This window comes from Amphiprion ocellaris, chromosome 6, assembly GCF_022539595.1.
Source record: "Amphiprion ocellaris isolate individual 3 ecotype Okinawa chromosome 6, ASM2253959v1, whole genome shotgun sequence".
In the NCBI taxonomy this organism is placed as follows: Eukaryota; Metazoa; Chordata; class Actinopteri; family Pomacentridae; genus Amphiprion; species Amphiprion ocellaris.
In genome coordinates, this window is record NC_072771.1 from 6,169,465 (window position 1) to 6,196,579 (window position 27,115).

At 40.9% G+C, this 27,115-nt stretch overlaps 1 protein-coding gene across 1 annotated transcript; it reads left to right on the top strand.

The window, feature by feature from the left end:
* Positions 1-17,187: 17,187 nt before the first annotated feature.
* LOC129349193 (G-box-binding factor-like) lies at positions 17,188-20,893 on the top strand. Its single transcript, XM_055011714.1, has 2 exons — positions 17,188-17,754; positions 18,076-20,893. The coding sequence occupies exons 1-2, from the start codon at positions 17,673-17,675 to the stop codon at positions 18,453-18,455; spliced, it is 462 nt and encodes a 153-aa protein (XP_054867689.1). The 5' UTR covers positions 17,188-17,672; the 3' UTR covers positions 18,456-20,893.
* The last annotated feature ends 6,222 nt before the right edge of the window (positions 20,894-27,115 follow it).

Here is a 27,115-nt window from a genome sequence, read left to right on the forward strand (position 1 = left end):
ACACCATCTAATACTAGCTAATGTCATTCAGTTATTCCAGTTTAAATAAATACAGTTGAACATATCATAACCACGAGAAGTTCTAGGCTGAGGCTGGTTGGAAGGTGAGGATTCATTTGGTCAGTTTACCCAGACAGCACAGGGGGAGGAAAATAAGGACTAGAAACAGGTCAAATTCAGAATCGACTGCTGCTGCTGGAAATTAAAATGTTGAGACAGAATCAAATGTTGTTGTTTCACTTAATTTGTCACCACAATTGACCTGTTTCACACCAGACGGAGTTATTTGAACCATTATTAATCTAAAAATATGAACCAGTGCAGCTTTAACACGTCACTCGTTCAGATTAGAGAGTATAAGGACAGGGCTGTAGTTTACGTTTTCTGCAATGTTTAGCTAATTATTTAAAAAAGTAATGTACCACATTTCACCCAGATATACACCCATATATGCAGTGCTGTGAAAAAGTATTTGCCCCCTTCTTCAACTCTTGTTTTTTTGGAATATTTCCCCCACTTAAATGTTTAAGATCATCCAACTAATTGTAATGTTAGACAAAGATAAAAGTAAACACAAAATGCAGTTTTAAAATGATGATTTGATGTTTTCAGGGAACAAAGCTATCTAAATCTACCTGCCCTGGGTGAAAAAGTAATTGCCCCCCTTGTTAAATCATGAATTAGCTGTGGCTAATAACATTTTTTGGAGTTCAGTTTCACTGATTACACCCAAACCTGATGACCTCCAGACTTGCTCAGTCAGGAAATCACTTCAATAGAACCTGTCTGACTAAATGAAGTCGACCAGAAGATCTCAAAAAGATGTAACAAAATGATCCAAAGAGATTCAAAAACAGATGAGAAATAAAGTCATTGACATCTATCAATCCGGAAAGAGTTATAAAGGCAGTTCTAAAGCTTCAGGACTCCAGAAAGATCCAAGGAGAAAACCACTGCTGACCAACAAGAACATAAAGGAAACAAACATCTCAATGATCCCCAAGACTTCTGGGAGAATATTCTACGGACTGACGAGAGTTGAGCTTTTTGAAAGATGTATGTCTTGTTTCATCTGCATTTCATTAAAAGAACATCAACAACATTCCAACATGGAGATGGTGGTGTGATGGTCTGAGGACCTGGACAACTTGCTGTGATTGATGGAATCATGAATTCTGATCTCTACCAGAACATCCTGAAGGAGAACGTTCGGCCATCAGTTCCTGACCTCAAGCTGAAGCTCACTTGGGTTCTGCAGCAGAACAATGATCCAAAACACTCCAGCAAGTCGACTTCTGAGCGGACTAAAGAAACTAAATGAAGGTTCTGGAGTGGCCGCGTCAAAGTCTGGACTTGAATCTGATTGAAATGCTGGCAGGACCTTAAAAAGGCCGCTGATGCTGGAAAACCCTCCAGTGCTGCTGAATTAAAACAATTCTATAAAAAAGAGTGGACGAGAACATCTCCACAGAGATGAGAAAGAGTCATTGGCAGTTCTAGAAAACACTGCAGAGGGCAGCCCAACCAGTTATTAGCTTTAGGGGGCAATTACTTTTTCACACAGGGGCAGGTAGCTTTGAAAAGTTACCTTTCCTTATATAAATCATCATTGAAAAACAAGAGCTTTCTCATGCTCTTTAATAAAGTACTACCACAAAGCCAACAGCAAAGTTGGAGAAACCCAGTAGAAACAGCGTATGATGGAAAAACGTGTTGAGAACAAGGCTCCATGTCTGAGAGGCTGAAGGAAGAAGACCACACTGAGTAAAAGTAGCAACTATAATGTGATTACTGAATTTAGCAATAGGAATGCGTCACATTACAGATAAATGCAGTGCGATTCCAGTAATGAATTAGTTTGTAGTGGCTGCATGTCAGACATTACAATGCACCACATCAGAAATGTTTCTCAGCTTGTCCTATTTCTGTCTAATATCTCAGTAATTCTGCAGTCTGTGCTGTGTACGACATGTTGAACAACGACAGAGGAGGATGTGGCCAGGCAAGGATACGTTTGGTAATCCTGTCATCCAGACTGTGAGGTCTGAGTCAAGCTCCTCTGCTATCTGGCAGACATTCTCTCTGAAGCCACAATAAGACTGCCAGCCCAAACACGCAGCTCTGAGTCCCGGCTCCCTCGGCAGTGCACTGCCTTCACATCTCAGCACCCCAAGGGTGAGAGTCTGCGGGTCATCACAGGCATCACTCCGTTCACTCCATGGAGCTGGCAGCCACTACTGAAGGACTATGACTCCATCGTGCCGTGAGGCTGTGTGACAGCAAACAGCCTTTTGTCCTGTGTTCAAGATGACTTTAAACCCATGACCTCCTCTTATTCATACTCTGTTTCCTTTAAGGCCATTTGAAAGACAGGAGCTTCTGAGCTGCACACACTTTATGTACATTTATCTTCATTCTAGTTATTTAGGGATATTTTTCAGTGTCTCTGCTAGTAGAAAACATTTTTTTCTTATCCCAGTGCCTGATTCAAAGTGTAGAAATGGTACGTGCACAAGTTTGTGGATATGTATATATGAGCACACCTGGCTTGTTTCCAGCCATTACACTGCTTTATTGTGCTTAGCATGGCGCAGCTGTTTGCATGACAACACACACATGCCAAAGCATTCCACTTAGGTGCACTCATGAAATGAACAGCCACATGCACACTGACACATGCACTCTCTCTCATGCAGGCCTCATAGGGAAGCGGACAGTACAGCCAGATTGCATGCTTTTTAATTCTGCTGTGTAAATCAGCAGACGTTTGTGCTGTGAGAAATGTGTCTGCTACCTGGAACTTCTGAGGGAATTACATTCTGTGAAGGGCAAAAAAATGGAGGATTTCTCCCATCAACGCTTCACAACAATCACAGAGAACATCACTCAGAACACTCCCACTTGCATTTTATTCTGGTAAAACAGAGCAACTCCTGCCACAGTTACCTGCATCACTAATGCTATTACGGAGTGTAGTGTTAATACGCAACCCTCTCTAATACCAACCAGACCACCAACCAGACAATAAGCTACTGCTGAGGGACCACAATTTGACACAAAACCCTCCAATATCAGCTGCAGTGGTAATCAACATTATGAACTGTCCCTTACCATGAGGAACCATATTGCATTAGACACCCAGATTAAAACTAAAGCTGCATTCATGTAGCTGTCATTGGAAATTACAGGTATACTCATTTTTGTTGCATTGACATTGTAAATTAGGACTCTGGTTTTAAAAGAAGTCTACCAAATCTGTTTCTTTTCAGTCGACCTTTTTAACAAGGAGCACCTACTTAGAACTATGGTGTGTTAGCAAGCCAGGGAAGCCTAAACACCAAACCCTGGATCCACATGGAACACAGCCTTCATTTATGTCATTGGTTACTTTTCCCGTTTTTGCATAATAAAAGTGGAAAATGTCTACATATAGATGATAGAGTAAATATAAAGATAGCCCCCCACAAGTAAAGCCAACAAAACTAAATCTCCCCCTCTGTGTTTGAGGATGGGACATGAGACAAACTAAAAAAAAGAGATACATATACATATATATGTATATATCTTTGATTAGTTATTCTGATGCTATCAAAAACCTGGATGTTCTCATGATTGACAGCTTCTATGACTAAAGTAGTCATGGAGGCACCTTTGGACCTTTTCTTCAGGAGTTATTCATCAAACAAGGACTGTTTCTTCTCTTAAAAGTGGATGTTTGGCTGTGGGGATGGTATTAGTCGGGTGATGATCAGTTCTTGGTGTTCACTGAGTTAGCTTCATATACAGATGGATGCATCCTCAGTGAAATCACCCACTGGTTTCCTGAAGCTCAGAGCAGCTCCAGTTATTCCCATCCTTGTAATGCCTGAGTCTTCCTTACTCCAAGCACAAAAACTGGAAGTGAAGCCATGTGTTTCTGGGCCATGAGTGGTCCTGTGATGGAAACCAACTGTCCCTCAAAGACTCACTGAATTTAATGCAGTTTGTGGAGATGAGTTATATTAAAATATAGCCCCTGCACCGTCTTCTTAAATGGACAAATTAGCTACAGGGATAAAACCTGATTTTTACTCCACCAAGGAATGCAGCGGGGTTATGTGACGATCGGCATATGTCTGTCTGTCTGTCTGTCTGTTTGCCTGTCTGTCCGTCTGTCCGTCCGTCTATTAGCAACATTATACAAAAACAGACCGAACGGATTTGGATGAAATTTCCAGGGAAGGTCAGAAATGACACAAGGACCAAGTGATTAGATTCTGGCAGTGATGCAGCTTATCGTCTGGATCCACAGATTTGTTAAAGATTTCTGTACCATTGCGATATAGCGGCACGGCATCACTGTAACCATGACAACAAGTGAACACTACGTCAGCTGCCTGCGGACAATCATATGATTGTGATCCTACTACAAATCCACCACTGAGGACTTATCAGAACTTATCCGTCAGAAATGATACAAGGACTGAGCAGCCTTGGAGGAGGACTGAGCAGCCTTGGAGGAGGAGTGAGCAGCCTTGGAGGAGGACTGTTCTCTCTCAGTGCTTTTCTTGTTTATTTTTTATTTGTACCTGGCTGTAAGTGTTGTTTTTTTCTGCTATTGTGAAATCCATTTCAAGACAGGGGTCTATGGGGATTGACTCACTTTTGGAGGCAGCATCAAGTGGTCAATTGAGGAAGTGGTTTTTGACTTCTGCAGCTCTTTTTGCAGGACCACGAGGTTCTTTTTCACTTCCCTGACTAAAGTTTTTCTTCCTGATTGGCCTGTCAGTTAGGTCAGCAGTAAACCTCCAGGAAGATCCCTGTTAGCTTCAAACTTTTTTCCATTTCATAGTTGTTGAGGTCCCTGTGCTCCTGGGAACACTTAGTGTTTTTAGTTGTGCTGTTATACTCCATGTCTCACCACAGTTTTATCGCAGAGGTCTACAGAGAGCTCAGTGGACATCCAGTCTTGGCGTTTGTCCAGACATACAGTGTAAATTATAGAACTTTACATATACAGGTGTGTTCTTTTTCTAAACTATGTTCAGTTAATTTAATCTGACACAAGTGGCCTCCAATAAACTTCACAATGACATCTGAGGAATTATACAAGAAAGCAGGGAGTGTCACAAAAAGGGTCAAATGCTTTAGTAAATGAAATATGTCAGGATTAGATTTTTGCTAAATTTGCAAACATCTCTAAAATCATAGTGCTTTTATTATGTCACTATGGGTCACTGAGTGTAGATTCATTTAAAAAAAAGGCCAAATTTAACCACTGAATATTAAATATACACCTGATAAAGTGTGCAGACTGTAAATACTTTCAGAAGCAACAATATGAAACAACACAACATCTTTGCATTTAAGCAAACCACTTAGAGTGCTTTAAAATAGCTTTCCCCACCTAAGTAAGTGGCTTCAAATTACATTTGTCTCCCTCTTTACTCGATGGATTAATCAATGATATGGATTGCTTTCAGAGTCAAATGATGGCATCCTTCCTGCATTGTTTCTGGCTGCTGTTGGCATCCAGTCTCTGCCACAGCGGGCCTTCAGCCCAACACAGTGATTTATTAGGAAATACATGCTAGATCAGCTCCCAGCAGCACTACACGGACCTGTAGGCCTGGCTCTGGGCTCTCATTCATCATCCCACCCACCACCCCCTTCTGTTCTAACAGTGGGAGGGAAATTAACTTTGGCCGGCAATTATGGGCCGACATTGAAAATCCAGTTGAAGTTATGACACTGATCCCGGAGCATGCCAAAGTTTCCTGACGGCAGCTTCACAAATTCAGTCCTCATCGACAGCCAATATTCATCTGCAGTTTGAAATGCCCTGCAGCGTTCTGCCTCTGTCCTCTCCCACTGCTGGGGAACATACATGTCTGAAAAGTGGACTGAAACATGCGTGCACAGCTGCCCACCCCCACTCACCATGCACACATTGCATGCCAGTTCTTTAGTGCAGCTTTGCTTCACGCTACAGAGCTTAGGTCATGCATCCACACGTTCCACGCCAGCCCCATTACTGGAAACATGCGATGTGTGAAAACCAACATGAATGGCTCCTTCTTGTTGTTATTGGCTCTTGCTTTATCCTGCAAAGGCTGCACAGGTCACGTCCGTCCACTGCACTGATTTACAGTGTTCTGACAGATCTGGGTTTTTCAGTTCATTTCCTCGCGATTCAAAAGCCTCAAACGACCACAGAGAGAGTGGTTAGCTGGATATGGAACTTTTGGGAGTTACAGACCGTGATGTTTTCATCTGCAGAACTGCAGTGATCAATAGAAGCTGGGCTGAGTGCTATTTCTCAGCTGTTGTCTGTGCTGGAGTGAAGTGGTCAAGCCCCTGTGAAATTGGGAGCAGAGAATCGAGTGCTGATCAGCCAGTCTGCTGGTTCTGGGATCACTGTGGACCCTGCCAGGTTCTAGCTCTCTGTATTAAATCATTAATGAAATAACCAATCACAGTTCAAATCTACAAATGGTCTGCTTTTGTTCGTCTGCTTTCCAGATTCTGAACTCGGATAAGGAGTAGAACAGAGAAAGACACAGATATGGAGCTGTTCAAACATGAAGGTGGGTCTCGTGGTTCACTAGATAGTTAAGGTAAAACCCTCCCAGGCCATCACTGACAGTCTGTCTAAGAACTGAAAAGATTTTATTCTAAATGCATGACAAACATCAGAAATATTTGTTGAAAAGACTGTGATTCTACAAGAGTGGAATGGAATCTATCTGCACGGATAGATCGTTTTAATAATCCAATTTAGTAGTAATTTTGGTGAACTAGCATTTTAAATAGGCTGTCAGAAGAGGTACTGTGATGTATTTGAGGAAATAAAGCACCCAGAAAGTCCCATAATACAATAGTATCCTGAATAAATACCAGTAGCCATCCAAATGTCATGATCACAGCCTGAGGCTGTGGTCAGGGCAGTGCTCTCTCCTCTGGCTCTATTCTCTCCCTCTCTCTCTCTCTATCTTGCTCTCAGGTGTGTGTTGGTGTAGAAGGCTGCAGCAGGTGTTCTGACTTGGTGATTGGGTGATTGTGTGCAGGTGGAAGTCGTGCAATCAAGCTGCCTCCGCTCTGCTTATAATCAGACGCCACTCAGTCTTGGATGTGGGACTGTGAATAATGAACAGTCAGTGCTCTGCTCAGTTCTTGTCTGTGCCTCTGTTTCAGTACTCTCAGTAATCCTGTTTTCTTTGTTTAGTGTCGCCCTCTGCCTGCTTCTGCTCCTGGATCCTCCACCTGGTTCCCTACCTCCTTTCCATCTCGGCGTCTCCTGGATGAAACACCTGCCATCAGCCAGACCTCGCCACCAGAGACGCCATAACCACGCAGGTGGATTACAACCTAGTGGAAAGCTTGGATGCCTCATAGCCATACCTCTGCTCCAGCAGCTCCATCGCTGGTCCAAACACCTGCAAAAGGACTTGTTTACCTGGACTGACCGAGCCCGGCTTTCCCCCCGTCCTGAACTCTGTTCCTTCATGACGGCCAATTAAGTCTCTGTTCCTGAGTAGTATCAGACTATTATTTACCAACGTTAGTATTTACAGTCATTTGTTTGTTGTATCCTGTAACATTCTCTGGTAAATAATTATGGTTTGTAAATAGTTGTTTTGGGTTTAGGATTACTGATAGTATTGACTCTGGGTTTTCTGTATTATTTAGGATTCCTGCCTTGATGTTACCAAACATGGATTTTCAGAGTTATCGTAGTTCTTGTAATTATTCTGTCAGTCTGCTAGAGGGGCTCCCTCCGTTTCATAGGTCCTGGTTAGTTATAATTCCAGTTCCATTTTCTGTTCTGTTGTATTTATTGTATTATATATTGTAAATTAAAGCATTCTGAAATGTTACCGGTGTCATCTGTTCCTTGCACCTGAGCCTTTGCACTCACCCTAACGCCAAAATTGGCTGATCATTTATTTAATATTACTAAATGTTAATTTATGTGTATTGTATGTAATGGTGTTTGATCTAACTGCAGTAACTTATGGTGTCTCAGAAGAGGAATACAAAAATAGAAAATTTTATTACTTGGCTCCTTCCATCCTTTGATGTTCTTGCTCTTATGAGGTCAGGTCATGGTGGCAGCAGACATCAGCAGGTCATTCCAAATGTCTGTCTCTCCAGCAATGATTTCCAGCACCTTCTTACAAATCCCAAGGCATTTCCAAGCCCAGTGAAATGTGTAATTCTTCCTGAGTTCTTTTGGCCTTCCCCTGGATCTCTGGAAAACCTCCAAACGAAGGCATCCGTGAGGCCTCCGATGCCCGGACCACCTAAGGAGGCTCATTTTGATGTGAAGGAGCAGAGACATTAGCTCCTCACCCTATCTTTAGAGTCCAGCCACCCTACAGACAAAACTGCATTCTGACTGTTTCGGTGACTACCCAGAGCTCATGACCACAGGTGAGGGCTGGAATGCAGGCTGACTGGTAAATCAAGCCTTCTTTCTCAGCTCCATCTGCACCCAGACAGTCCGCTACAATGAGCAGATCACTCCTGACACTGCACCAATCCTGGTGTCCACTCATGCTCCTTTTACTGTCACTTGTAAACAAGATCCCAACATAATTAAACTGCTTTACTTGAGGCAGCAACTCACCTCCAACCCAGAGGAACCCATCCACCAGTGGACCACCTCCAGCCCAGAGGAACCCATCCACCAGCAGACCACCTCCAACCCAGAGGAACCCATCCACCAGTGGACCACCTCCAGCCCAGAGGAACCCATCCACCAGTGGACCACCTCCAACCCAGAGGAACCCATCCACCAGCAGACCACCTCCAACCTTGACTAGAGGAGAGCCTTTAAATAGAAAGGAACACATCTGTTTTTTCATCCTTGCACTGACTAAAGAGTTTTTTTCCTTTATGAAGTTATCCATGAGTTGGATCAAGGTACATTTACAACTTATCTGGCCCTGCTAACAGCTGCTGGTCACTGCTGTACAGTTGATGCTGGTAGATAAGGAAATCGTGTCTTTGTAGTGGAGTCTCCAAACCTCTGGAACAGCCTTCCTCTTTCCATCAATGTTCCCCTTCCATTGACATTTTTGCAAATAATCCTAAAACGTACATGTTTTCAGTGACATTTGCTCTTTGTGGTCTTAATATTTTAATATTTGGTCTTATAATATTTTTGTTGTTGCTGTCTTTTAATATTTAACATGAAGCTGAGTTTAAGTTCTGACACCATACGACTTGGGTTGCGTGTTTTGCTTATGTGTAGTCGGTTCTATTTGTTCTGTGCTGTTGTCATCTTGTTGGAGATAAATAAGTTGGTCCAGTAGATGATGACAACTGTGCTGTCTCTGATTTATTGTAAAAATTGCACTGAGTCCGTTTGCTAATTTCCTCCGTTTTCCTTCTGTCAGTCACATACAAAAGATGAGACATCTGGACACTGATTCAGATGAAACTTGATGAAACGATGGCTGAGGACTGTTGTACTGGGGAACAGGTAAAGGTCAAAGAAAGACACATCCAGGTAACAACATGTTTTCTTAACTGGTTGTTGGCTCTCGTAGCTGTGGTGTTGCGGCTGCTAGAGGAGATAGTGGATCACATTTACTTGAAATCATTCCCGGGCTGTTACCTTGCACTTATCCTCACCTTGCCAGACAGACAAGAAGAAAAGAAAGAGAAGAGGATTAAAGTACAGTACGTCTGCCAGGGTGACGGTAGACGGAGGAAAACAATGCCAGGCGGAAAACCACTCAGCAAATCCTCTGCTAACCTCATTATAACCCCAAAAGGAGATAACTGAGGCAGAAAATGAGAATCCCACCACTCTGAGCTCTGACAGTGGGCTGATCATCCCTTATCAGCATCAATTTTCTTGATTCAGTCGTAGCAGGAGATGAGCTGCCATGAACCAAAGCAGACAGCAGCTTTTCAGCGCTTCTAGTTCTGCTTCAGTAAATCACACCCATGTGTCAGGAGGTTATTGGCGTTTTTCTGAAGATCTGTCAATGTTGTCCAACGCTGAGATGATAAATATGATGCAGTTTGCTATATATTGATTGTAGAAGTAATCAATAGTTTGCTGGTTGTCTATGGAAACCTGTCACCTAGAGTTAAATCTAGTAGAACATTCAATCAGTGATGATTCCACACATGTAATAAGCTCCATTAGAACCAGAACAACGTTAAAGGAGACATATAATGTAAAATCCATTTAACAGTTTTTGAACATAAATACATGCCCCAGCGTGACAAGACACCCCAGAAAGATTAGACAAGGCCAACCACTGCTTTCTCTCATTTCTCCATTAATCAAAAAGTATGTAGAGCCAGTCATGTTTGCTGCCTGTTGTGAGACCAGACTGGATCAGCTCCATGGTCCAGCTGTTGTATAGATCCACCCTCCTGGAGTCTAAATAAGTACCTGCTTTACCGGAGCCACCTCTGCTAACTGTAAAATGTATCCGAACAAAGCTCACCAAAGGTTCTACTGTTTGCTGCAAGAGTGAACAGAAGAGTCTTCATGTACTCCCAGCATCTAAGGAAGTAAACGCTCACTCCTTACTGACTGGTTTTCCGCAGCAACACATGGAAGAGTTTTCAGGTAACTGTGCATTTCTATCATATCTGGCTGTCATTTTGTTCATATTTAATTATACCACTGGTGGTTTTATGGGTTAGAATATTTGTTAATGACCAGACCGTCCTCTGATTTAACCCGTCTTCCTCTTAAGCCGCGACTCCACAAGCACCTACTCGGCGCGGTGTGGCTCGGCTCGTCTTTGTTTGCGAGCGTTTCCATGTGGATTAGTGCATGGTATCAGGCACGATTTTCCGTACCTTCTCGGCTGAGGTTCCAAGCGAGATGAAGTGAGCCGAGATGTGACGTCTACATAGTGCAGGCCACTGATTGGACAGGAGTGCAGGCCACTGATTGGACAGAGTGCAGGCCACTGATTGGACAGGGAGTGACGACACACGAGAGCGACTCCAGCACGAAAACAAAACCGGCATTTAAAAAAAACTAAACAGCGACGGTGTACATTGCTCTTCACAGACCTCTCTGTTCTTCATAATTTTAATATGACACCCAGACCTGTACTTAGTGATGGCTGATCGAGGCTTTGTTGAAGCTTCGACACTTCATTCAAAACATGGTTCATTACTCGAGGCCTCAATGACACACAGTGCTCGAGTAGGACATCTAGTGGTCAATAAAATGAAGTGCAATCAAGACGTGGTCGTTGGTTCATGGATTGTTTTGGATTTGATTCGCCATGCACACATTCCTGTTTGACTACACTAGATGATTGTATGGGTTGTAGTGGACACAAAAATAATATTACTAGTAATAATAATGACAATAACTATTGAAGAGCACGTTTCTTATTTCCCATGTTTGTCTGTATCCCTATATACTCTTTGCTTATATTCTGTGTTATGAAACATTTAAACGGTGCTGCTACATTCATGAGATGCTCTACAAATACAGACTGATGTCATTTTCACATGGGGCTGGTGCAAATAAAGATTTTATGGATTATTATGGATTTTGGCAAAGTATCTCTTGGGGTTTATTGGTAAAGAGGTCAGTAAAGAGGGTGTGCTTATGTAACTGGTTATGAGTTTTTATTGAGAAATAATTTATCAACAGTTTTGGGACCACTGTTCCCTCTAAGCTGCGCGCGATACTTTTTTTTTTTTTTTGCGCATTTATCATCTATTTTTTTGCCATTTTCGAGTTTTTTTTTAACTTGAGTCTCGACTCGATCGTTTTTCTCAGGAGGTTGGACTTCAGCCTTTGTGCTGGAGGGTTGAACCCTCAGTTCCAAGACTTTCAAAGCCTCCAGACCTCCCGAGTCCTCAGGACCTGAGCTTTCACACAGTCTGAGGGCTGAAATTTTTCCCACAGTAGTTCTCTGTTAGTTTGAACTTTCAGACAGTCCAAGGACTGATATCTTCTAAGTTCCTGAGTACTTCTCTGTTAGTTTGAACCTTCACACAGTCTGTTAATGTTTCGATTAAATCTTTAAGGTTTTTCTTTTTAAATGTTTTACCACCTTTTAATGTTTAATTTTCTTTTTAAATCCTTCATTGTATTTTCAGTGTAATTCTTATTTGAACTTTTATTGTCTTTAAGATATAATTTTCTAATTAAACATTTAATTTTTTAATTAAATGTTTTGTCTTTTTTTGGATAGGTGCAGTGAGAGACAGACAGGAAACGGGGGAGAAAAGTCAGGAGAAGACTTGCAGCAAAGGGCCACTAGCGGGACTCGAACCCGGGACGCTGCATCAGGGACCAGCCCCTGTACATGAGTCACCCGCTTAACCCGTTGAGCTATATGGGTACCCATGTTTTGTCTTTTTCAGGGTTTAATAATCTGATTAAATGTTTTGCATTTTTAAAAATGTTTAACATTCTTCTTGTTTAATTGTATTTTTTAAATGTTTAATGATGGAAAATACTTTATCTGTAATTTCTAATATTTGTATTTTAAAAATTTTGTTTAATTTCATAATGACATGTATTGTATCGTGTTGAATTATCTCATTCCATATTTTGTCTGTTTAATAGTTAAACATTAAATTACATTACATTCTATTAAACAGACAAAATATGGAATGAGATAATTCAACACGATACAATACATGTCATTATGAAATTAAACAAAATTTTTAAAATACAAATATTAGAAATTACAGATAAAGTATTTTCCATCATTAAACATTTAAAAAATACAATTAAACAAGAAGAATGTTAAACATTTTTAAAAATGCAAAACATTTAATCAGATTATTAAACCCTGAAAAAGACAAAACATTTAATTAAAAAATTAAATGTTTAAAAAGACAAAACATTTAATTAAAAAATTAAATGTTTAATTAGAAAATTACATCATAAAGACAATAAAACTTCAAATAGGAATTAAACAGAAAATACAATGAAGCATTTAAAAAGAAAACTAAACATTAAAAGGTGGTATATGTATATATAATTTAATTGTATTTAATGTTTAACTCTATTAAACAGACAAAATATTGAATTAGATAATTCAACAACATACATGTCATTATGAAATTAAACAAAATTTTTAAAATACAAATATTAGAAATTACAGATAAAGTATTTTCCATCATTAAACATTTAAAAAATACAATTAAACAAGAAGAATGTTAAACATTTTTAAAAATGCAAAACATTTAATCAGATTATTAAACCCTTAAAAAGACAAAACATTTAATTAAAAAATTAAATGTTTAAAAAGACAAAACATTTAATTAAAAAATTAAATGTTTAATTAGAAAATTACATCATAAAGACAATAAAACTTCAAATAGGAATTAAACAGAAAATACAATGAAGCATTTAAAAAGAAAACTAAACATTAAAAGGTGGTATATGTATATATAATTTCATTGTATTTAATGTTTAACTCTATTAAACAGACAAAATATTGAATTAGATAATTCAACAACATACATGTCATTATGAAATTAAACAAAATTTTTAAAATACAAATATTAAAAATTACAGATAAAATATTTTCCATAATTAAACATTTAAAAAATAAAATTAAACAAGAATACTAAACATTTAAAAAAATGCAAAACATTTAATTAGATTATTAAACCTTTAAAAAGACAAAACATTTAATTAAAAAATTAAATGTTTAATTAGAAAATTACATCTTAAATTTCTTAAATCTTTTTAACAATAAAACTTTTTGTTTTATTGTTTGTTATTGTTTGTTTTTATTGTATTCATTTTTTTTGTTTGATTTAATTGCTTTTTGTTATGTAGTTTATTTCTTTAATCTTCTTTTTCTGTCAAGATTTTAACCCCAACCTTAAAAATGAAATAAACCCTTAAATCACAATTAAAATACTTCTGTTGTCACAATCATGAGTTAGTCAGTTATTCAGTTCATCAATTCAACTTTATTTGTTTAGCACCTTTTACACAGATGACAAAACTAAACAAGCAAAGAGAAAAAACTATGATTAAAACTCAAAAACATTAAAAAAAAAAAAACATTTAACATGGTAATAAAATATGTTGTGTTCAGGGGATGGAGGGAGTTTATTGAAGCCTTCTTGGGCTCACATGGGAAATCATTTAAAATATAAACTTGATATTCAGTCTAAGGAAACTGGAAACTGCAGAGTGACAGAAGAACCAACAATATCTCCTGTTTTCTCCTTTAATGAGTCGACTCTTCTTGTGCTTTCAGACCAAAGAACTACAGACTCTTCACAACCTGCTCAAACTCTTGGTACAGGACCTCACCACACGGGTCAAGAAGGTTTCTGTCTCATTTCTACTCTGAAGCTCACCTTCTCCTGCTCAAACTACTGACAAATGTTTCTGCTGCTCTAAAGTCTGCTCTCCAGAACTTCATAAAAACTCTCAAAGTCTCTTCTGCTGCAGGTTGCTTTGTAGAACTGTTCCAGAAAATCTCACTGAACCACATGGAGGAGCCTCAAGATAGTCGTCCAAATGAAACCATACAAAAACCAAACTAGTACAACCCAAACGCTAAAGTCTCCTGCAGCCTACCAGAGAACCTCTGAGAACAGAGAATCAGGACAGGAACTCTTACCTTCTGGACAACCAACATTGGTTCTCAAACAAGAATACAGAATGTGTCTGACCAAAAACCTCCGAAGACTCACTACAGCCAAGATAAAGACACAACTCACCTGCACCAAATCTACTAATCACTGCACACATTAGCACCATGTGCTAACTGTGGCTAAAGAACCACATTTACCAAGACAACTATCCAGTACAAAGCCCTAAAACACACCAAGAAACACATTAAAGTCTATTTTACTGCTGGAAGCTGCAAGCCAACGCCTAAAGAACAGACTAAAGCAACGGAGCCAAACCCGGTTCAGTGGTGAAGGAAAGCAGAGGAAATGTTTGTCTGCAGCTAAATAAAGCAGGAAGACACTGAGCTGCTCAGGTGTTCCTGATAACACCTAGCTGCCACCTGGACAGCCAATAGGAACACAGCCATCTGGACAGCCAATAGGAACACAGCTTACTGGAAGTCCAGAGGGTTGGCTTAGTGAAGGAAATTTAATTTAAAGTTGAAGCAGAAAGTTAACAAAGAAAGTTGAAAACCACCTTCTGATCCCTGAAATCTCTAGTTTTTACACAAAGAACACCTGAACATGTCAAACTGGTTCCATAGTAGAACCATCATTGTAAAAACGTCATAGTATGGTGTGTTGCTAAAAAACATTAGGACCCGGCTGTCAGGGGACAAACATGTAAGAAACATGAGAACAGAGAGAACCCAACCAGTAGGTCACAGTTTATCATCCCCCAGTCATCTCCTGAAGTCCATATGGTGAGAGACATCAGTATCTGGTTGTTAATTTACCAGAGGATGCTTATAATTATGCTGATGTGGTCTGTACTCTACAGTATTTTAGTGACTCAATAAATGCCTAAGTTGTTTTTTTTTTTTTTTAATGCTTTTCAGTTTTTAATAAACATTTAAGAGCCTATATGTGATCAATAAATGGCCTTTGCCTATCTTAAGAAAAATTCACTCAGAACTCTGATATGTTAACAGTACTAAATAAATCAATAAATACATGCATACACACAAAAATAAGTTAATACATTAACTGTGTTAAGATAAGATTTAGATTTTTTTTTTTTTTTAAAAAGTTGTTTATGTTTTTGCAGAATCCAGTATTGCTCACTGGTTGGTCATTACATTTTATTAGTTTGATTTCACTGTTTAAAATGATGCCACCTCTTTTTAGACAGAACCTGTGATAATAAAACAATACAAAATTTTTAGTTCCGTGTTAATAAAGCACTTAAAGCTTTAAGTATGGCTAAATGCTCTTTTCAAAATTAAATATATCACTCCTTAGGTGGTAGTGGCCCCAAGTTCAGTAAAGTTGGAAAGATATTCACAGATTCGGACTTCCAGCATCAATAACTCATTAGATATAGGTTTTCAAAACATAAACGGTGCCTCTTTCCCATTGTTGCAAGGCAGACAATGTGCTACAAGCCCAGTTTTATCAAAAGTAGCTGTCTTTCAAGCTACAGGAATAACATTGGTGTCTATGGAGTGAACAGGGTCCGTCTGCAATTTGCAAAACCACTGCAACAGTAAAGAGAGACAAATATTCAATAACTTCACTCTTATACATTGTAGTGTCACTAAAATCACTGCAGCCTTCAACTGGCTCCTGTTGACAAAGTGTTTTAACAGAAATGTAAATGCTGTAATTTGATTCTTTTAATAAACCATGTAACTTGAATGGATGTGATGCTGGTGTGACCACAGTGCACACGTCTGATGTTGCTCACAGTGGTCCAAGGAACGCTCAGGGAGTTTGTGTGTTTGTTCACACTCAGGAAAAATTACAGGGAACATTGTTTGGGACTCAAGCAGTTCCTTCTTTTACTCACTATCTCCCCAGCCTTAGAAAAAAAAAAAACCTGTTCACACGGCACAGATAAGGCTGAGGTACACAGGAAATGTTTGGCTCCATTGTACAAGTTTGGGTAAACAGTTTTGTGGGTTGCCCAGTAAGCCAGTGGGTCTGCTGTTCTTTCTACAATTGCATTCGCTGTGGCGCTTTGCATTTGCCAGGCTCTACTTGCGTCTTCGTCTAATAGGCTCCACAGTTGAACTGAAAAATATTGAAGATCATCATCATCATCACCAGAAATGTCAGTCATTCCCTATTCAGAAGAGAAAAAGAATACCTGTGGAAGGTGCTGCTGGTGGTGGAGGACGAGGCTGTGGTGGTGCTTGTGAGGTAGATGACTGCTGCTTGGTATTCTTTATGTTAATTGTTGTGCATTCTGTTATTAAACATTCTTTCACACTGGCTGCCACTCTGATTGGTGAATCCAAAAGTTTTGAACTGCAGAGCCACAAGTGTAGCAACAGTCAGTGAACTGTTCTTTTCTTTGGTTTGTAGTCTGTCAGCTAAGCACCTGACAAGGTTCTGTGCCAGGTGTTGTGGCATGGGGGTGGTGAGTTGGGAATATATATATATATATATATATATATATATATATATATATATATATATATATATATATATATATATAATCTATCTATCTATCTATCTATTCTCTACGAAATACGAAATCTGACATACTACTAACTCTCAAAGCAAAAACAACAGCAAAAAAAACAATCTATTCTGCAAAAAACAATTCAAATGAACAACACTAAATATGGATCTCCTATCCCGGAACACTCGATCCCGCTGAGTGATTCACATAACAAACCGAACCAATCAGGTGATTCGAAGCAGTTGAGTGCTTCAAACGTCACTGAAGTGATTCAAACGTCACGAGTCACGTGACCAAACCACGCCTCGGCACAGTGGCTCGATACGTTTGCTTCATGAGCTACAGCGCATGTGTCGAAGCCTCAGGTATCAGAGGACCATCACTAGCTGTACAGTGGGTGAATGAAGAGGTCGAGACTTTTCTGTCTTTGGTGGTGGACCAAAGAATACAGAGGGAGCTGGACATAGAAAGTTTATCAGGAGGTCTCTGAGCGGACGGCCGCCCACACATACAGTAGACTGTATATAAAGAGGACAGAAGCAGTGTAGGGAGAAGCTGAAAAAGCTCAAAAGTGACTATTGGTCCACCAAGGACCACAACGGCCGGCGTGGGTCAACCAGGAGGTGTTGGAAGAGGTTTAATGGAAGCTATTTACTGGCACCGCACCAGCAAGCAACAGGAGGGAGACTCAGCTGCTGCATTGTTGGAGACGTTCGAGGACGGTGAGTGTTTGTGACTTCAAGAAACTTTTACATCATTTATCCCATTGGTGGCAAGCTCCATTTTGGCAAACAAATATATTTAGAAAGTAACGTTGTTGTCTCCTGTAGCAGACAATAAGCTATCTAGTTAGCCATCAGCGCTAGCTAGTTAGCCATCGGCGCTAGCTCAGTGCTCCGCTTGTATTTCGTGCTGCTGTTTCTAACGTTTAGTTCTCAGTCAGCATGACGAACTAAGCTAGTGGTCTTAAAGGTTTATTTTTTTCACAAGTTACAATGTCGTATTTTTCGTGTACTTAGGGTGAATGTTTATTTCTGTTCAAGAATCCCTTTCGACGTGCGAAGCCTGCTCCACCTCCGTCGCGGAGCCCCCAGCTCCCCTGCCTCCTCTCCAGCAGCAGCTTCAGCACCAGCTTCAGCACCAGTACCAGCTTCAGCACCAGCTTCAGCACCAGCTTCAGCACCAGTACCAGCTTCAGCACCAGCTTCAGCACCAGTACCAGCTTCAGCACCAGCTTCAGCACCAGTACCAGCTTCAGCACCAGTACCAGCTTCAGCACCAGCTTCAGCACCAGTACCAACTCGGACACCGACCCTGTCAACATCAACCTCCAGCACGTAACAGCAACGTCTTATCACTGGTAAGACACGGTAAACAGAGACCATGGTTGATTTTCGCATTATTATTATTACTACAGGTGTAAATGCCTGCAAGCATGATAAAAACAACGAGACCAACGACCAAGAATTCAGACAGGTGTAAATGCAAACTGTGCAGCTGCCAGCTCAGGAACGCCTGATGAAAGCTACATGTAGCTACAGTGACACATAAACAGAACACATGCAGCTGCATTTTTTTCCATTGACTTAACAAGCAAGTCACTCTAATTTACTTTCTCGTGCAATGTAGTATTGCAACCATTCTTCTTATAGTCACTAGGTAACTGTGAAACTGAATGAAAATATACATAGAAATAAGAAAACACAGCTGTTCTTACCAACTCCAAAATGTGCACAAGATGAAATGAAGTTCACACCACGTTGTTTTTAGTTGTGGTGGAGGAGGTACTGTTTGTGCTTCAGTTAAAGTAAAGAGTGCCAAAAATTTATTAAAGTAAAACAATCAAAGACATGATCATGATTGAAAATCAATGGACGGGTGGCTAAGTACATCACATCATAGCTGTGGAGTCCTTCAAGCTCCTGGGGACTACAATCTCTCAGGACCTGCAGTGGGAGACGAACATCCACTCCATCCTGAAAAAGGCTCAGCAGAGGATGTATTTCCTACGACAGCTGAGGAGACATGGCCTGCCGCAGGAGCTGTTGATCCAGTTCTACACTGCAGTCATCCAGTCTGTCCTGTGCACCTCTGGATCAGCCCACAGCAGGACAGAAACAGACTACAGCCTGTAGTACGGACTGCAGAAAACATCATCAGAGACCCCACTCACCCTGGACATTAAACTGTTTCCCCCTCCCCTCTGGCAGGCGCTACAGATCCCTGTACACAGAAACCTCCAGACACAAAAACAGTTTCTTCCCCACTGCCATCACTCTGATAAACAGCTGAGCCATTCCTACACACCTGTACAATAGTCAGTATTCCAATGGACATGTACAGCCTTTTTTTTTTCACCTTGAACAGCATTCTCTGCTTTTGCACTACTGTGTTTATAATGATCTGCACTTCAATATCATTCTGCCAGAGGGAATAAAAGCTGTGGCTTCCTTTTCTTTAAACCAATGACAGTGATCTTGGGCAAAGCTTAGCAAGGATGCAGTTTCAGTGTTCTTCCAGAATAGTGACGACTGGCTTTGTTTTGGTGTAACATCTGGGAGGTCTGACTGGCATTACAATCAAAAATCCACCAGAAAATAGCAGGCTGCCTCGCTGTGTGATTCAGTTTCTTTAAAGGGGAAGGAATGACCCAGAAGAGTTGTTGTTGTTTCCTGTAGTGAAGGTTAAGTAATCACCTACTGACTGTAGAGAGGTAGCCTGACTATAACCTGCTTTATATCTAAAGCTACGCAGGTGGACAACTGTTCAAGGTGAGTAACTGATTGAATTTCTGTGACTAGAGCCTAGGGTTAGTGCCAGAGTCATTCAGGTCAAGAAGAGGACTAAAAGAAGATCTGCTCTACCACAGCAGAAACCTGCAATTTAAAGTTTCTCAAAGGTTTGCCTGAACCCAGGATATAGACAAGAGGAAATGAGTAAACATGAGGGAAGCGGTGGGACATCCCTGAAAGTAACAGAAATAGATTAGTTAATTAGAGAAATAACAGAACAGGAGAGGACAGCTGAAGCAATGAGAGAATGGAACGACCACAAAGGGAAGATCGATGCAGACGAGGCCTAAGAGGAGTCCAAGAAACAGAGAGGATCAGCCGGACCAAAGAGAGGCTGAAGAAAGGAGGAGCACAGTGGCAATGACACAGATGCATTTAGAGCGTGAGAAACGAAGCTTCAACCTGTTGTTTGTCTGAGTTACTGAGCAGCAGTGAGACTAGAGGCTTCTCTGTGTACAACACCTAACAAGCATCTACCTATATGCATGCATGAGGCATTCAGGGGACGTCTGTAAAGTGCAGTTTTAGAGAACAGCCTGCTTTGTACTCTCTTCCTCCTCAAAGCTGCATGAGTCTCTCCATGCACATCCATCACAACGCACCACCCACTACTACAGGTAAACTGTCAACCTGAGGAGTGATAAAATGGCCAGCATTAGATATTGCATGTAATGACAAGAGTGGAGCCAAATGCTGAGAGTCAAAAGTCTGAATTGAAATGTTAAAAAAGCACAACTTCATCTAAGAAACCTGTCCTGTGCCTTGACAGGTGCTGTTAAATCAGCCCCTCCCTGCAGCTTTTCAGCACCATGCAGCAGCAAACTGAAGCAGGGAGAAATGAGAATAAGATTTAACACTGCATACATTGACAGTAATGCACTTGTTAAAGAGTGAATAATTCATAAAACATGGTTTTGAATGTGTGGAGGATCCAATTAAAAATGTCCAACTGGCATCGAAGCAAGTGAGAACATTACAAGGCAGATGTAGAGTTTTCCTACTTCTTATTGCATTCTGTTCACAAACTGCAGGTTTCCTTCACTCTGTAGTAGAAAATAGGTATTATTTCATAAACCTCACCATCAGCAGTGGGCTGAAATTTACATTTTTTATGTATCCATGTCATGTGAGTGATGTGAGCTTACCTACTGGACCATGTAGATTGGTAATTAAGCCATTTGGGATGGTAGCTGCCTGCCCTGTTGTGGTCATTGTGCATCGCTTGCTGGTTTATTTCTGGCCCAGTGATTGGTTGTTCTGTGCTGCCTGTGAAGCAGTTCTCCAGTGTGGTGCCCATCTGGTGCATGCAGTCGGCATATGTTTGCAAATTGACTCTGTAGTTCTGCAGTGGCATTATGGAGGAAGTCTAGCATGCAGTTTGTGGCTGTGAACAACACTAGGACTGGTCGTTGGCCAAACGCTGCATCGTGTTGCTGTCATGGATGGGAGATGTCGGTCTCTGTGTCAGCTAGAACACTTTAGTGCTGACAGCCAGACTCAGGTATGTCTAGAGCCTCCACCAGCAGTGGATGAACCTCTGCAAGACGCTCTTTGAACTCCACACCATGGCCAATAAAAGGACTGTATGGTCTCAATGCTGAACTCTTTCATGTCATGAAATAATACAAATTTCTCATCTGATATTTTGCTGTCTCCTAAAGCACATATCAAGTGCTCTTATTGCCATCATCAGAGACACTGTACCATGTTCAGAGCGTTTACCTTCAGTAATAAAGCAGCCATTGTAAAACCTTCATTATATTTCAGGACAGAGCTGCAGACGCTATGGATTCATACTTGTCATGAATACATCCACTTGGAGGACTGCATTCCATACATGTGCAGTAGATGGGCATCTACGCACTCCACACATGCATTCTGCTGCACATTATCGCTGTGAGGATAAAGATTATGGGCAGCCTGTGGACGTTCACACAGGGGTCTGGATGGACCACAGAAGATGAAATCGACATCACATGGACCCCAAAATACTTATGATGCAAAAAACGGGTGCATCACTTCATCCTCCTCTCTTCTTACCCTGATGCCCCCATCACTCTGGAACAGGGTAAATCTGGACTCATCAGACCGCATTAGTTCCTGGAAGATGATGGTTCTCCACTGTCCTTCAGGTTTTAATAATGTGTTGGACAGTTCTTAACCTGATTTTAGTAGTTTCATCTCCTTAGTGGTTTTATTTGTTTGATGCAGGCCAATAATTTGACCCTTCTGAGACAGATTATCATCCTTTCTATGACCACAGGATATGTTGTTTAAGAAATGAGAAGCTCCTCACTGCATCAGCTAGGGTTAAAGAAGTTGTTTCATCACTGCAGTAATTATCCAATGGAAGGCTCTTAACTATTTGATTAGTTAAATCCATCTGGAGACTTCTTTTTTCGACAGGCAGTGTATAATAGAAATATATCAATTGTTGCAGCTTTCAGGAATATTAAATGGTCCTAAGTCAGCCTCATAAATAGTATTTATCGCTGTGATAAACACTGACCACAAACCAACAACAACAATGCTCCAGATCTCACTGAACCATAAAATAAACAACTGTGACCTACATCATTTAGTTTTATGTCTTGGTGTCTGTCCACCACACACTGAAGCCTGTGAATCCTCCACTTGTGGAGAGTTGGATCAGCTGATTAACAGCTCACACAGCAGAAAGGCTTGTTGTTGGAGGATCAGTGGCTCTCTGGGGAGGATACAGTTGACAGGGGAAGAGGTAGCACCACGTCTACATGTAGAAAGCGATCAATAGTCCACAGTTAAACATACCATCAATCACTGGGACGCCTGGGACCTGAGCTCCAGCATCTCCACATATCCTCATTCATGACCATGAATAAACTATGACCGCTGGGACTATCTATCCACACCTCAAAGGACTCTGCCTTCAATGTGGTGCAACTTCTTCCTGTTTTATTCAGATTTTGCATCTACAATGAGGAACAATAAGGAATATAAGGAGTGCAGAACATCTGATGGTGTCTTTATTAACATTGGAGAACAGCACCATCTTCAGGTAATCTGGTGACAAGGCATCGGCATCACGTGTATTTTTATAAAGCTGACTAGACCTGTGCATTTTTAGTATGTATAAGTCAAATCAGTCAGTTTACTCTAATAAAATACTGCCTGTTTCAATAGGTTTGAAGGAAAACATGTATTTTTATGCTTTTTCCAGGGAAAAATAATACTGGTGAGCCATGTTTTTGAATATTCATGCATCCATCCATTATCTATACACTGATTAATCCTCATTAGGGTCACAGGGGGCAATTTAGAATCACCAATTAACCTCAGCATGTTTGTGGACTGTGGTAGGAAGCTGGAGAACCTGGAGAAAAGCCACACATGTACAGGGAGAACATGGAGACTCCATGCAGGAAGATCCCAGGAAGGCCAGGACACAAACCGGGGATCTTCTAGCTGCGAGGCGACGGTGCTAACCACTGAACCACTGCGCAGCCCCATTGAATATTCAGCGATATTGAAACAAACATGTTATGCAGCTGAATGAGTGGCTTCTCTACCGTAACCCACAGGGGAGGTGTGCTCCAAAGACTTCATGCTGTTCACAGTGTGACAGCGTCGTGTTTATAGCCTGTGGGCTGCATGATGAAGTCAACTGTACAAAATAATAAATAAATCAAAGCACTTAGTGAGCCCTACAACAACACGTGTTCACATTTGTCATGGTTCCCCCACTGCAAAAAGCAAGATTTACAAAACAGCTGAAAATAATGAAGATTATAAGCAGCATACTAGTGTGGAGACTGGACTGTTGTCTCTGAGCTACAAGGTCCTGGATTCTCGTTGGGTTCTCCCTGTGCTTGCATGGGTTTTCTAGGGGGCTTTTAAACAGTCCAAAGACACTGGCTGTAAGTGTGAGTGTGGTTTTCTGTTCGTCTCTGGTCCTGTGCTGGACTGACAACCCGTCCAGGATCTATCCTGCTTTTGCTCTAAGTCAGCAGGAATCTAGCGCCTCCTCTACGGGATAAAGCAGTTAATGGATAGATATAGATTAAGAACAACCAATTTTTCCATTTTTTTATAGTAAATTCTACATGTTAAAGTCTCATTGTACTCTGAAATGAAAGCAGAGAACACATGTAGAAATGAAGCTTAAAAAAATATATTTAGAAAATGTCCAAAATGTCTTCTAAACTTCTGACTCATCAAAGTACCTCCTTTGGCAGATCTAACAGCTGAACACACTCATTCTCTCCTCAGTGGAAATCAAATATTCTTCAGAAAGTTCTTCCAGCTCTGCAGAAGTTCCGATAAATGTGTGGTTCTTGTAGGTTCTTTGCTTTCACTCTTCTGTCCAGTTCATCCCAAACCAGCTCCATGGGGTTTAAGTCTGGAGACTGTGCTGCCACTCCATGTTTTCAACCATCTGGTTCTTTGTTCCTAAGGTGGTTCTACAGAACTTGGACTGATGTTCTAGGCCATTATCTGCTGTAGGATGAACCCCTGACCAGCTAGAACATACCTCCAAGTCTTCTCTTCTCAGTTAAACTGAGACTTCTTACTATGACCATTTCAAGCTCTTCGTTGGACTTGAACTACTTGAATTTCAATAAAAAACTGGAAAAATTGTGGCGTTCTAAAACGTTTGATCGGTGGTGTAGATGATCTCTCACAAATAGCTCTATTGTGTTGTGTAAAAGCCATGCTACGTGGACACCTGACCCATATTTTTTTTATCAGTTGTAGACATCACTGTAAAAATATGAGCTTGTGGTATAAAGTCGTCGTCTCTGGTGGTCCACAGCCCACCTCAGCTCCACTCCCACTCCAGCTTCTGGTTCAACAGCAGTCAGACACCAACATAGAGATGACTGGAGCTTCAACAGCTCTTCAGTAGACCTTTGAAGATGTTACAGAGGGTTCGTACATCTGTTGATACAGTATAAAACCGTGTAAAACATGTTAGGAAGTGAAGAGGGGCTTTGTTTGTCTTTGAAAGCAGAAGCACTTCAGATTCATTCTAACCGTGGCCTTTCAGAGCAAACAGCGGATGTTTTTTTCTTTTATTTCATATATTTTCTTAGATGAAGTTAGGATAGATTTTATTTCCTCTTGCCTCAAAGAACAGAAACAAGCAAAGCAGAGGAAATATATCAGGGTTCACTCCTCCACACCTCATTTGATAGCATTTCAACCCAAACCACTGTCATCCCACTCCAGCAACCACAGCAGGCAATCAGGACTGTTTCTGGTTAACAACCAGACTGCAGAAAGGCAGGAGGAAAAAGGCCTAACTTTGGTGGGGAGTAAAATGAGGCCCACTGTGAGCACACATGGCCGTCACCTCCAGGGAGGCTGGGGGGAGTTGGAGGGGGCTGCCCTCCGGCTGCCAGCCTTGCCCACAGAGATGGAGGTCTGCCAGGTGTAGAGGGAATAGAGAATAAGCAGCCTCCTGTACTGCCAAGCAAGGGATTGAATATCGGTGTAAATGTCCAACAGCATCTCACCTCATCCTCTCCTGGCCAGGAAAAAGTAGAGGCCAGTATCTGGAGACCTGAGGTCAGTATGTGAGAAACACTTTATCATCCTGGCTGAAACCCCTGGGAGCTGCTGCTGGGTGGATTCACAGCACTGTGGGAGCAGAAAAAATTGTTTAAACTGTAGTATAGTCAATTTTGTGGCTGTGGCTAAATCCTTAACCTAATCCATCCATCCGTCCGTCCATCCGTTCATCCGTCCATCCATCCATCATCAGGGTCATGGGGGGCTGGAGTCTATCCCAGCTGACTGAGGGTGAAGACAGGGGACACCTGGACAGGTAACAGTCTATCACAGGGCTACACATAGAGACAAACAATCACACTCACATTCACACCTACAGACAATTTAGAATCACCAATTAACCTCAGCATGTTTCTGGACTGTGGGAGGAAGCTGGAGAACCTGGAGAAAAGCTACACATGTACAGGAGAACATGGAGACTCCATGCAGAAAGATCCCAGGAAAGCCGGGACACGAACCGGGATCTACTAGCTGTGAAGCGACAGTGGTAACCACTGAACAACTGTGCAGCCCCTAATAAGTACAAGTAATTTATATAAATAATTTATGACACTTCATTAGAAGACACATTATTTTAGTCCGTATTACTGACTAATAACAAATATAAACAAATATAGAAAACATATTTACATCTAGAATACCGTTCAAAAGTTTGGGATCACTTAGAAATGTCCTTATTGTTGAAAGAAAAGCATTTTTCCCCATGAAGATAACATGAAATGAATGATAAATCCAGTGTAGACATTGTTAATGTGGTAAATGACTATTCTAGCTGGAAACAGCTGATTTTTAATGGAATATCTCCATAGAGGTACAGAGGAACATTTCCAGCAACCATCACTCCTGTGTTCTAATGCTACATTGTGTTAGCTTTTGAACGGTAGTTTAAATACATGCATACTTCTTAATATATCAGAACAGCCTTTTTTATGTTGAGGACGTGTGTCTAATCCCAGTATTATTTACACACATGTCAGTTGTATATCGCTTTGGATAAAAGTGTCTCCTAAATGAAACTGTAGAATTGTATTCAGCAGCAGATGTGAACTACATAACTGAGCATGAAAATGAACAGAAGTTCTCTATCATGTTTCCATGTACATCTATATAATCATTTAGATTATCGCAGGGAAGCATAATAATAAGAACAGCTCATGTAGAGTAAACTTTCCTCTGCGTGCAGCACTGCGTGTTTAGCTGTGACACTGCTCTCATGTACCACTAGAGGGCGCCCCCTGCCAGCCCTCAGACCCACAGTGGGTCTGGTGGAGTAAATCCCACAGCAGCAGTGACTGGTTTAGAGCACGAACTCATCACGCTGAGTCACTTTTCAAAAATATTGTAAATGAAAAGGCAGCATAAAAGTGTATCCGTGTTTACAGCTGGTATTAAACAGTTTAGCAGTTTTTATTTCCTCACTAAAACTAGTAATAATACCAAAGTATGTTGTAAAAACACTGCACATGTATTTTCTGGAACTTAAACTAGAATGAGCAGATGTTCTTTGGGCGCTTGGGGGCAGCAGAATGAAGCAGTGAACGCACCACTGGAACGTGTTCATGTAAAAGTTCTAGCTAACATGCTAACAGTAATGCTACAAACGGAGTCACATCTCTGTCCCAATGATGGATCTGACTTCAGCATTTACTTTCTTTACGGTTCTGGTTTGGCCTCACAGTCCCCAGGAAAATATCTACTATTTCAGCTGCTAATGATGTGTTCAGGTTAACTGTTTGTCTGA

What these genes read in the sequence shown, in the direction of transcription:
- LOC129349193 (XM_055011714.1), top strand. Translation starts at nt 17,673, where the DNA reads ATGGAAGCTATTTACTGGCACCGCACCAGCAAGCAACAGGAGGGAGAC. An exon ending in GTTGGAGACGTTCGAGGACG is followed by an intron (nt 17,755 to 18,075) that starts GTGAGTGTTTGT and finishes TTTCTGTTCAAG; the next exon opens with AATCCCTTTCGACGTGCGAA.